Source organism: Heteronotia binoei, unplaced genomic scaffold (assembly GCF_032191835.1).
Source record: "Heteronotia binoei isolate CCM8104 ecotype False Entrance Well unplaced genomic scaffold, APGP_CSIRO_Hbin_v1 ptg000303l, whole genome shotgun sequence".
In the NCBI taxonomy this organism is placed as follows: Eukaryota; Metazoa; Chordata; class Lepidosauria; order Squamata; family Gekkonidae; genus Heteronotia; species Heteronotia binoei.
In genome coordinates this window covers 164,671-177,700 of record NW_026800012.1, presented here as the reverse complement: position 1 = coordinate 177,700, position 13,030 = coordinate 164,671, and the positions used below count along the sequence as shown (strand labels likewise).

The 13,030-nt window shown below is 39.2% G+C and overlaps 1 protein-coding gene across 2 annotated transcripts in view; it reads left to right on the top strand.

The window, feature by feature from the left end:
- Positions 1 to 110: 110 nt before the first annotated feature.
- Positions 111 to 13,030, top strand: part of LOC132590566 (nicotinamide riboside kinase 1-like) — a 38,970-nt gene continuing 26,050 nt past the window's right edge. Inside the window, exons 1-3 of one of the 2 annotated variants that reach the window (XM_060263503.1) lie at positions 111 to 299; positions 5,121 to 5,161; positions 6,154 to 6,244. In XM_060263503.1, coding sequence (XP_060119486.1) covers positions 246 to 299; positions 5,121 to 5,161; positions 6,154 to 6,244 — 186 coding nt within the window. In that variant the 5' untranslated portion in view covers positions 111 to 245. Of the gene's footprint in view, positions 300 to 1,719; positions 1,809 to 5,120; positions 5,162 to 6,153; positions 6,245 to 13,030 lie in introns of those variants that run through there. The other variant, XM_060263504.1, reaches the window with a different exon arrangement.

The window sequence follows — 13,030 nt, the reverse complement described above, 5'->3', positions numbered from 1 at the left end:
TGGGATTGATTTCTTTGACAAGAGCAGCTGTTCCGCGTTCCGACCAATCAGAGTACAGCAATAGTATCTCCTGGCCCGTTGCATTTACACAGAAAGCAGTTACCGTATCTGCCCAAGTGTGCTTGCACATGAAAACTTGGGCGCAGAATCAAACTTCTTTGGTCTTAAAGGTGCCACCAGCCTCGCCTGCTGCTCTTGAGCCAGTCTGCTGAATCTCCTCCAGGAACACTGACTTTTGAGCAAGCATGCTCACCATCGGCCTCTTTAAGCCCCGCGCTTCACCATTTAGTTTATTGGAGGTGAGGATAAGGAAGAGAGAAAATTCCACGGCGGGAGGCGAGCGAGGGGAGTGGCGGCCGTTGCCCTCTCCAGGCGTTCCTCGCGGGGCGGCGGCCCCTTTAAGAGCCGGGCTGGGCTGTCCTGGAGCGGCCGCGAGGAAACCAACCCCGCCGCCGGCCCTGTTCGGCCCTTCTCAGCACCTCCCACCGTTCCTCTTCCCCTCCGCCGATTTCCCACAGCGCGGCAGCGGAAGCGCCCTTGAAAGGGCTGAGGAGAAGGCGAAGGAGCAGCAGAGGGGGTGCGGGGAACGAGGCGAAGCACCCCCTCAGCGCGGCCTGTGTGGCTTTTCCCCCTCCCCGCCTTTTCTTTCCCCCCTTCCTGCTTTTGCAGCCGCCAGAGGAGAAGGAGGAGGGTGGCGGCGACGGGCCCGCCCCCTTCTTTACCACCATCCTCCGGGGTCCTCCCCGCACGCTTTCTCCTTCCAGTCTCCCCCCCCCCCGCCTATTAACGTGGGTTTACTTTGGGGGGGGGGGTGAGAGGACTTCTTCCTTCTCCTATCTATGGCTTTCTCCTCCCTTGCCTCGCGTAGACCTGGCCGGCCTCCAGTCCCCTTCGTGGCTGCAGCTGGTCGCTGACCTTTGTTTTGTTTCTCTAAGGAAGGCCATGCCTGCTGGCTGGGGTTGCCCAGGCCTCCATTGCTGAACAGCCCCTCTACCTCTTCCTTCTCTCTCTCCACACCCTCTTTCCTCCCCCCACCCCCAACACCTGTTGCTGAGAGCAATCTCTGCCTCTCCCCCCCCCCCCCCCCCGCACTGAAGGGTTTTGCTTTGGAGTTTTGCTCCTTTGGGTTGCAGGGTTTGTTGCCTCTCTGGTCCCATTGCCCTCAAAGCAGTTGACCCCCCCCCCCTTTCCAAAACCCTAATCCTGTAGGGTTTCGCTTTGGAGTTTTGCTCCTTTGGGTTGCAGAGTACCATCGCTTGCAAAGCAATTGACCCTCCTTTTCCAAAACCCTGTAAGGTTTTGTTTTGGAGTTTTGCACCTTTTTGGGTGTAGGGTTTGTTTCCTCTCTGCCCCATCGCCTGCTAAGCAACTGGCCCTCCCTTTTTCTAAAACCCCAAGTCCTGTACGGTTTTGTTTTGGAGTTTTGCTCCTTTTTGGTTGCAGGGTTTGTCTCCTTTCTGGTCCCATTCTGCAAAGCAGTTTACCCTCCCCCTTTCCAAAACCCTAAACAGGCCTTATCTTAAAAAAAAAAATTACACATTTGGATGAGATGAAAGTGACAGTGTGTTTTAGCAAGACGGGGATAGTGGTTCCCTGTAAGGATGGACAGACCCGGGTCAGAGAGTTAACCCAGCAGGCTCTGCAGAGATACTTACGGTAATCTCTGCCTGTGTTGCACCGCCTCCCATAGGGCGGGGCTAAGGCCTTTTAAGAGGGCTTTACAAGAGGCTGTTGTTGTCAGTGTGGTTGTAGCGTGGATATTACTGTGTTTTCCTGCCGCTATTCATACGGTTTATCTATTAAGACAGGTAAGGGAAGTCAATTTCGCTAGCAAGCATCGAAAGCCTTTGTTATTTTGCTGCATCCTTGTTGGTTCCTGATGTACTTCATAGGAAAATGTAATTGTCAGCCCTTTTATTATAAAAACATAACAAATAGTAATAATCATGGCTTTTTTGCAGAAAAAGTCCAATAGGAACTCATTTGCTTATTAGGCCACACACCCTGACACCTAGCCAACCGGAACTGCGTTCCCACTAAAAAAAGCCCTGGTAATAATATCTGCTGATTTGAATCTTCTGCATCATGGTGTATGAGGAATAATGTCTCTGGTAAGCGCCCAAAACTTCAGAAGTGTGTACGAGTGTGTAATTCTGTTGTTGCATTTTCTGCTTTTGAAATTTGTAGGCATAAGTATACACTTGAACTGCCTTCCCCGGTATTTTATATAAAAGTTATTTTTGTGCTTTATTTCTAAAAGCATTTAACTAATCGGGACTTGTTTGGAGTTAGACTTTCAGGTTCCTTAAATGCCTATAGTATTGAACACTCCCGAGAGCTGTTATATTCTTAGTGAGGCTGCTAAACAACAAAGCCTCCTCTTGCATTGAATAGCATGTTCTAGTCAGTGGCTGAGTCCAATTAATTACAGCCTTTACTCTTGCAGGGGTAAATGTGAATAGTTTGAGAGTACATCTGGGGCTGCCAAAGGAATCAAATTGCATATTTAACAGACAAAGTGTACATTACAACTTGTGCTGCCTATTTTTTCTTGCATACGCTCCCCTTTGATATTTTTCTGTTGGGTAGTTGTGTATACTAAAATAAAAAGTCTTGTGGCACTAAATGACTACAGACTTACTAAAGCATACTTCATTGTCAGTTTGTTTTGGGACTGTGCCCTGCCAATATGAAACTCTTAACTTGCGTAATTGTGTATGAGTACAAGTACACTGTGTCATTGGGAAATGGCTTGGCAGCAATTGATTCCTAAGGGGTCAGAGACCAACTGTCTGTAACATGTTCATCTTTAGCTCTATTAGTGTTTTGTAATAATAATAGTATTGTGCCTGTAAGCATTGTATCATAATTAGCCTGCTGTCCATGTTGGGCCAGGTCTTAGTAGAGCATTTGCGTGATGTTGTCCCTAATTACCCACTTTCTGTGCATCCTCTCCCCCACTTTGCCTGTCTTTCTCAGACATGGTGTTTTTGGAAATATCACAATCAAGGCACATTTGCATATTGAGTGGACAAGATGGTGTACATCTTTGTAGGTCCCACCCACAACAATGTTGTTATCCTTGTCTTAGTCCTGCCCACCTCCTGCAGCTGCTACTTCCACAGCACCATGGGAGAGTTTTATAAAATCAGTAGCTGATATGTCACCATAGCTTAATGCTGTAGTGATATGTAATTTAACATTTTTTTCAAAATCTGGTGTGGGGGGGATGGTGCCTGGGGCAGTAGGGTCAATTGCTGTGTGATGCTCTGTTGGCAGTGGAAGGAACATAAAAAGTTGTTTGGATGCTTAGTATTTTTATTTCATTTGTTCCTTTCCTTTCTCTTCAATGAGGACTCAGAAGTGGCTTATGTTGTTATCCTTGCCTCCATTTTATCCTCACCCTGTGAGATAGGTTAGGCTCAAAATAGCTGACAAGGTTATCCAGCAAGCTTCCATAGCATAAGTAGGAATTTGAACCTGAGTCTCCCAGATCCTAGTTGGACACTCTAACCAGTGCACTATGTTGGCTGTCAGTGGAATGTATCCGGAATGATGTGGGTATGTAAAATATGCCACTCTTTCTTCAAATATATTTTCTTAAATATGGTACTGTCTGAGTAATCTACAATGTTAGTAGATACTGGCTGTTTAAGTTGAGTTAAATACAGTGTTGGTTCGAAATATTCCACCATTGTAATGGCACTAATGCTGGCAGAACTGCATTTCTGTTGCTGGAGAAGAGGGCTATCTTTTGCAGTTTCCTATTTTTACTGATGGTGCTAACTTTGCCCGGCATGCTGTTTATGCAGGACACAATTTCAGAGAGCTGCAGTGGAGGAGGAGTGGTATGGTGCTGTCCTACAATCTTTATGGGTCAGATGAAAATTTCCAGTCATACTGTCTAAGATTCAACATGGCAGAGAGATGTTTACTCACAGATGCATGAACTACTTTGAAACTTCCTCTGGAAAGTAGGCAGATTTTTCTAACCAAGGATTGCTAAAACTTTGTTAGAAAATAGTCTCAGTTCACGTGGAGAAGAATGTCTCATTTTATATAGATTTTTAAATTTTTGACTGAAATCCTGGTATTGAGAGCGAACTGTCACCAGCTGTGGAGAACTTGTGACAATTTCTCACTTTAAAGGCTGATAGACATGTGTATCTCCACACTTCCCTACTGCTATGCCAATCATTAAAAATAGCTGTTTAGCTGTTTTTATTCTGTAAGCTACCTTGAGAACCAGTTTTGTTGAGAACAGTTTGTAGATATTGGAAAGCTGCTTCATAAAAACCTTGGAGAACGTGCATTTTAAGTGAATAGCAAACTGTTCAATATCAAATAACACACTTGCATTTAGGGCTTTTTATTCAAGAATGCTGGGACAATAACCTCAAGCAAACAGAGTGAGAAATTGGTCACTAATATTTTGAAGACCCTGTCAAGTCACTCTTGCATCAGTTCAAGCTACTACAATTTTAGAAGGTGTATAAATCCTGGTTCCTGAGTTCATCACTATTTAACTTTATATTGAGTTGCTGCAATGCTGAATCAACATCTATTTCACAGTTTGAGCTTTGCACTGGAATATGTTAAGTTCACGTACTGTTTCAAAGAGGACTTCGTAGTCATGCTCCAAAAGCAAAAAGCCAGGTGATATCTGTTATTATGCCAAACCAAGATTCTGACATGGCTTTTGTGTTGTTGATTTTTCCTTTGACCAACACTTAGTACTGGAACCTCTAACTGTTAATCATGATGATCTCATGCTCCATTTTAAGTCCATGAATTAATGAAGTGAAAGAAGCTGGGAAGAGCAACCTTGGCTTGAATTCTATGCTAAAGACTACAGCTCTATATTGAGCTAGAATGCTTTTAATATTCAATGGGAAATGCTTATTGCAATATAATTTGTATTGGGAGTTTTGGAGTGGGCATGTTGTGAAACATGTGGCTCTGGATTCCATTCCTTTTCTACAGCATCAGCTAAACTCTCTGCTATTCAGCTTAGTGAGGCGTCCTCTAATGACTTAAATGCATACCAGAAGTGACTCATAAACAACATATCTGCTTCTGCTGTATTATAGACAAATTTTTGACTCTGTCTTTTTTTTAAGGTTGTAAATACCATGAAGACATTGGTCATTGGAATAGGAGGGTAAATATGAACAGATAACATTCCTGTCTTTATTAGACTGATGAAATTTAATTTTTTCTATAGTCGTGTATTTAAACATATATGTTCATGTCCATTTTTCTCACTTGGTGTTAGTGTGGAGACTTCCCTACAAATGTTCTGAGCTGTGGGAAAGTGAGATTCCCATCTACAAAAGTGGTTAGGGGAAGATATCAAAGTTTCCTGCAATAATAGTATCCACTATTTAATAACTATACAAAAATAGTATTCATAGATTCCTGCTTGGTCTATAGAGCCGGTTTGGTATAGTGGTTAAGTGTACGGACTCTTATCTGGGAGAACGAGGTTTGATTCCCCACTCCTCCACTTGCAGCTGCTGGAATGGCCTTGGGTCAGCCATAGCTCTTGTAGGAGTTGTCCTTGAAAGGGCAGCTGCTGTAAGAGCTCTCTCAGCCCCACCTACCTCACAGGGTTTTTTGGGGTGGGGGGGGTGGGGAAGGTAAAGGAGATTGTAATGGCTCTGATACTCTGAGATTCAGAGTATAGGACGGGATATAAAACCAGTATCATCTTCTCCTTCTATTAGATCATGTCTTTGTCTATAAAGTGTCCTTGTAAACTGTAGTTTGGGTTTTGAGGAGGAATTTTGAGCTAGGGACAACAGATGCTAGTTTGGTAGGGTTCTAGCCTCCAGGTGGAGCCTGGATGTCTCCTAGGAAGGATTACAGTTGATCTCCAGATGATAGATCAATCCTCCCTGGAGAAAATTGATGTTTTTGGATTTTGTGGAATTATATCCTGCTGAGGACCCTCCCCGGCCAGGCTCTGCCCGAAATCTCCAGGAATTTTCCAACTTAGAATTTGCTTCTCTGTAGTAGGGGCACAAGCCTATATTTCCAGTGGGGCAAAATCCTATATCTTCAATAGTACAGTGGCTACTGGAGAACAAAATTACTAAACTATCAAAATAGTATAACTGCTACTATGTGACTGTATATTGTCTTTAAATTCAGCATAACAAATGGAGGGAAAACATCTTTGGCAAGAAGGCTTAAGGAACAGCTTCCAAACTGCACCATAATATCTCAAGATGATTTTTTTAAGGTAACAATTTCAAGCATCTTTAACTGTAATCAAGAGCAATCCTTCAGTTGTAGGATAAAGCAAAGCATAGCTATGTCAAGTAATCCCTTTCACAAGGACATACCGCTTCTGTGCCATTCTCCTATGCCTTTGTCTGATGTTATTCTGTCTATAACCCTGACATTATGGCCAGGTGAACTGGAGGCCCACCAACTGCATGTGTAAGGATTGTGCTGTTCCCACACAAATGCATTTGGTATGCAAGACTGCTGTTTTCTGTGAATTGGGCAATGTGTGCATTTTGGTTTATGTGTATGGAAGCTGTATATGTGTGGTAAATCCACAGACTGCCCTATTCACACCAAATGGTGACTGCATTAATCTGATGTTCCATGGAGCAACAGTGTTTACAATATATGTGGTCAGTTGCAGATCATCTTGATGTGTCATCTGAAAAGGCCTTATTTCTTCTGTCTTTGATGTTTTGTCATCTAGAGTCTTGTCATATTCAGATGAAGTCTGCAGATACCCAACTCTAATACCCTCTTTCTTAATGACCTTGCTCCCTTTTTGTCAGATATCAATCATCATAGTCCTAAACTCGGTGCCAGACATGTTCCCTTACTTTTATATGCGGGCGATACAGTTTTAGAGATCAGTTCCAATCTCTCCAGACTTATGATCAACAAGACATTTTAAAAAGATTAGACTTGTTGAAAGAAAGTCTCTTATTAAAGCAGAGTGGGCAGCAAAAGAGATCTCCGGAGACTTCTTCTGCTGAGTTGAGAGATCTCCAAGATGTGCCTTTGATCGATCTAGATCAACAACAAGATCCACCTCATTTTTCAATCTCCATTCATCCTCCTTTAATAAACTCGAATCTTGATAATACGATACCTACTTTTCCATCTGAGATTCCATCAACCATCTACCCTCAACCTGAAACCAGGCAGCCCTTGGAAAGGCTGGTCGTTGCTGAGATCCATCCATCGCCCACCACGTTTATGGATAATTCCATCAATCCTAAGGATAAACTTATCTGGCCAAGCCTTTGTGAATTTAGCAAAAACATTTCTAGAGGCCTTGAAAATGAAGGTATGATTTTTACTTCTTCCTGTTCGTCAAACCAATTATTCCAAGATGACTGACTGAGATCCTCTTCATTGTCTTCAATTCCAAATACTTCTCTATTATCGGATATTAAGATCATCTTGTGGAACGTGGCTGGTTGGTGGAATAAAACCAAAGATGCAGAATTCATTAGTTACCTTAAGAACTTTGATGTCATCTTACTTCAAGAGACTTGGTCCCAAAATCCGAACTACCTTGAAGGCTATAAGCCCTATTCGCTACCAGCCTTTAGAACCAACTCAAGAGGTCTTTTTCAAATGGGTTTGTCTATATTTGTGTCTCTTCTTTATAATTTTGTATGCATTTCCTTACAGTCTGGAAGCGCTGTGGAACAAGCTATCAAGCTTGTTTATGGGAATTTTTCTGTGATTTTGGTAAACATATATATCCCTTTTGCCCTAGATAAATCGGCCCTTTTACATCATTGGGAACACCTGAATATAATTATGAATGAACTGGAAACCAAATTTCCCTCCACTGAAATAATAATAGCAGGGGATTTTAATGCAGGAGTTGGCAATGATGAAAAAAATCTTTTTAAGGCCCTTAACCTCAATTTAGATGCTACTTTACCACCTTTTTTTCCTATAGGAGGCAAGCTAAAGATAGCTTTTCAAACTTGGCAGGCATTTGTTTTGCCAAATTCTGTATCCAACACAACAGGGTCTGGCTAAATGGCCTGGAAAGGTTTTCTTATTCTGGGGATGTTACAATTGATTACATTACTGTCCCTCCCTCACTAGAATCTTATATAAAAGATTTCTGCATAGGTGATCTCATTATCGGTGATCACCTTCCACTTATTTTGACCCTCCATGCAGAGTTTTCCCCTGACCTTTCCCTTAACCCCTCTCTACACTTGGTGGATTCTACGTTCTTACCAAAAATCTGCTGGAATAATCAGACAAAACGAGAAGCTCAGTTACTTTTAAACTCTCATTCCCTTTCAAATCTTAGAAGTGTTTTAACTAATGCAACTAATCCTTCAGTGCTAACAACAGCCTATGATTCCCTAATATCTAACATTCTTAGTTCATTAAATGCTAGACCTAAAAATGTAAAAAAAGAAAGAAACATGAAATCTCTGCAACCCTGGTTTGATAAAGAATGTAGAGCCATTAAAACTCTTGTTGCGCAATATCTATAGATGCTACCATGACTCTGGGGCTTTGTCCTTACCATCAGAGTACTTTGATCTTCAAAATCAGTTGTCTCAGGTTATCATAAACAAAAAGATTGACTATGCTAAGCTTCAATGGGAGGAGCTATTCCAGGCCGTAATCTTAAAAGAACTCTAAAAAATTCTGGTCTATTGTATCAGGTGCCCATAGAGTTGATGCCCCTTCTATGTCTGCTATCCCAATGTCTGGTGCCAATATTTCTTTTCTATGTTCTCCCAAAGTACTTTATACACTTCTGGACCTTTCGAACTATCTCAGGTAGATCTAACGGAGTGGCCCTCTGTGCCGTCTGATGAAGTTAAAGAACTAATTTCGCAATTGAAATTAGGTAAAGCAGCAGGCCCTGATGCTATTCGTTCTGAAATCCTAAAGTTAGATTCAGATTGGTGGGCTACTCCGCTCGCATCCTTCTTGACAGAACAGGCATAATTCCTAAGGCTGGCTCAACTCAATAGTGGCCCCAATTTATAAAAAAGGAGATCCTGCCATCCCAAATAATTACAGGCCGATTAGTCTCCTATCTACCATTGGCAAACTATATTCTAAACATCTGTTGAGTAAACTTGAACAATGGATGACACGAGAAAAAATTCTTGGTCTGGAACAACTGGTATTTTGTAAAGGCAAAACTATTCTTCATTTATAAACAATTTTTATTAGTAACATATGGTAGCAAAACTATATCTATATCTTACAATTTAAAAAAGAAAAATTTATCTACCCCATATCTTACTTTTCCCCCACCCCTCCCCCCGTTACTTGACCCCCGCAAGTGTTATTTACTTAAGGAAAAACAAATATTAAAGGTACCCTTAACTATTAAAGAACCAAAAGTTATACTCTTATTTTAAAAACTTAATCATTATCAAAGATTGTCCAGTGTCCCTTTATTTTCCACTTTTTTTCTATGTAACTTCTGAACTTCCACTCCAATTTAAAAAGTTCTAAATCATAGTCTCTTAATATTCTTGTTAATTTGTCCATTTCACTCCATGACATAACTTTTATAATCCAGTCTCATTTCTCTGGTATTTTTTCCTGCTTCCACAACTGTGCATACAATGTCCTAGCAGCTGAGAGCAAGTACCAGATTAAAGTTCTATCTTCTTTTGGAAATTTTTCCATTTGTAATCCCAACAGAAAAGTCTCTGCAACTTTGTTAAACTCATATCCCAAGATATTAGAAATCTCTTGCTGGATCATCTGCCAAAACGTTTTAACTCTTTCACAAGTCCACCACATATGGTAGAAAGAACCTTCATGCTTTTTACATTTCCAACACCTGTCTGGCATCTTGTTATTCATCTTTGCTAATTTTTTAGGAGTCATATACCATCTATACATCATCTTAAAACAGTTCTCTTTAATACTTTGACATGTTGCGAGTTTCATTGAGTTCTTCCACAAATATTCCCAAGATTCCATCTTTATTTCTTTATTTACATTGATTGCCCATTTTATCATTTGAGATTTCACTACTTCATCTTCTGTAGACCATTGTAAAAGTAATTTATATACTTTTGAAATTAGTTTCTCATTGTCTCCAAGCAGAACTTTTCCCATTTCTGTTTGTTCTTTCCTTATTCCTTCAGTTTTGATGTCATTCCCCTCCAAGCTTTTTATTTGTTGCATTTGAAACCAATCATATTTATGATTCAATTCTTCAGCAGTCTTCAGTTCCATTTTCCCACTTTGTATTTTTAATAATTGATTGTATGACAGCCACTTTTCTTCGCCTGCCTTATCCGTTATCTTTATCACTTCAGCTGGCACAATCCATAAAGGTCTTCTCTCATCTCCATATTTCTTATATTTTATCCATGTATTTAATAAATTGCTCCTTATATAATGGTGAGAGAAAAGACCATCCATCTTCTTTTTTCCATAATACAAATATGCGTGCCAGCCAAATTTATTTCCGTGGTCTTCCAACACTAAAAGTTTTTTGTTTAACAGTGTTATCCATTCTTTCATCCATACTAAACAAACTGCTTCATGATATAATTTTAAATCTGGTAGTTGAAATCCGCCTCTCTCTTTTGCATCTGAAAGAATTTTCATTTTAATCCTTGGCTTCTTCCCGGCCCACACAAATTCTGAAATTTTCGTACGCCATTTATCAAAATGTTTGGCATCCTTCACAATAGGAATAGTTTGAAACAAATACATTATCCTTGGTAGAATATTCATTTTTATTGCAGCTATTCTACCTAGCAATTACAAATTAAGCTTGTTCCATTTTAGCATATCTTCATCCATTTTATGCCATAACTTCTCATAATTATTTTTAAACAGATCAATGTTTTTCATTGTTATCTCCACCCCTAGGTACTTTACCTTAGACGTAACTTCACAGCCCATTAATCTTTGTAATTCTTGTTGTCTATTCAACTGCATATTTTTACACAATTTTTGATTTATAGAAAGTCCCGCCAACTCCCCATATTCTTGTATTTTCATTAACAACAAAGGTGTAACTTGTATGGGGTTTTCATTTATAAACATTATATCATCAGCAAATGCTCTATTTTTGTAAGTACATCCTTTTATTCGTAAACCTCCTATATCTTTTTCTTCTTGAATCTGCATCAATAAAATTTCAAGAGTCATTATAAACAACAATGGTGAAAGTGGATAACCTTGTCTAGTACCTTTACTAATTTTCATTTCTTCTGTAACACACAAGCTTTCCCTTTGTTCAGAGTATATTGCTTTTGTCATTCTTATAAAGCTTTCTCCCAACTCCATCTTTTCCATTACAGCAAACATAAAGTCCCAACTTAAATTGTCAAATGCTTTCTCTGCATCTGCAGAAAATAATGCTACTACTTTTTCTGGATGTCTTTCATAATATTCTACAATATTTACAAGAGTCCTAATATTGTCTCTTATTTGTCTTTTGGGAAGAAACCCTGCTTGATCTTCCTTTACAAAATTTATCAAATGTTGTTTAAGCCGTTCTGCCAAGATTCTTGTAAATATTTTATAGTCATTATTTAATAACAAAATTGGTCTGTAGTTCTTTACATTCGTGGCATCTCTATCTTCTTTAGGTATCAAGGAAATAACAGCTTCTTTCCATGTATTTGGTACATTCCCTTTTATTCTTGTTATATTCCTCAGCTTCTGCAATTTTGGTATTAAGTCATCCTTAAGAGTTTTAAAATATTTAGCTGTATATCCATTTGGTCCAGGAGCTTTTCCATTTTTCATTGCGCGGATTGCTGCTTCAATTTCTATCTCTTCTATTGGATCATTCAAAACTTTTCTCATATTTTCAGTTAGAAGTTCTATTTTTAACTTTTGTAAATATTCATCCATCTTCTCTTTCTTTATTTTGGCACCTTTAAACAGTTTGGCATAGTACCTAAAAAATTCTCTCTTTATTCCTTCTTGAGTAACCACTTCTCTTCCATCTACCACAATTCTGTTAATAATTCTGTTTTCTCTCTTTTTCTTCAATTGCCAAGCCAAATATTTTCTCGGCTTATTTGCTCCCTCAAAGGATTTCTGCTGAAGTCTTTTCAAATTCCATTCCACTTCTTTATTCAACAAATGTCTCAATTGAGTTTGTAATATTGTAATTTCCCTTAAGATTTTCTTTTTCCCTGGTCTTGTTCTCAGCTCCCCTTCCTTTTTCTTTATTTCATTTTGAATGTCCACTGTTTTTCTTTTTTTCTTTTTTCTTTATTATTCAAAATAATCAACACTCCTCTCATTACTGCTTTATAAACATCCCAGACCGTCTGAAAATCAATATCTTCTTTATCATTCACTTGGAAAAAAGCTTTAGTTTCCTTTTCTAGAAATGTCACTGTTTCTTTATTCAATCTCCATCTTTATTTCTTGGACAATTTTGTAATCCACATTATTGGGTTATGGTCGGCCCCAATTTTAGGTAAAATCGCTATCTTCCTTGTTATAAGACTTAAGTCTTTAGTTCCCCACAGCATATCAATTCTAGAGAAAGTTTTATGTCTTGCTGGAAAAAAAGTATAGTCCCGCACTTCAGGATTAAATTTCCTCCATAGATCTTCTAAATTTTCTTGTTTAACCAATTCAAAGAAAGATTTTGGCAATTTCCCTTCTTTCCCATCATTTTTTTTCTCCTCCAGATCTATCCAATGAATTCTTAACTGTTCCATTAAAGTCTCCCATTAGCAATACTTGATCATGTCAACTCATCAAATTGTTGTATAATGTCTTTAAAAAAGGCATCCTTTGCACCATTAGGCGCATACAGTCCCAATAACGTTTTTTCCCCATTTAATATTATCTCCACTGCTACAAATGTTCCATCCTTGTCTTTAAATACTAATTTTGGCTCCAATTCTTGTTTAATATATAAAACCACTCCCTTTTCTTCTGTTCAGCTAGTGAGAAAAACTCTACTCCCAATTGTTTATTCCATAAAAATTTATAATCCTTTTGTTTAATATGTACTACTTGCAAGCAAATTATATTACAGTTTTGTTTCTTAATCCAATGAAATGTT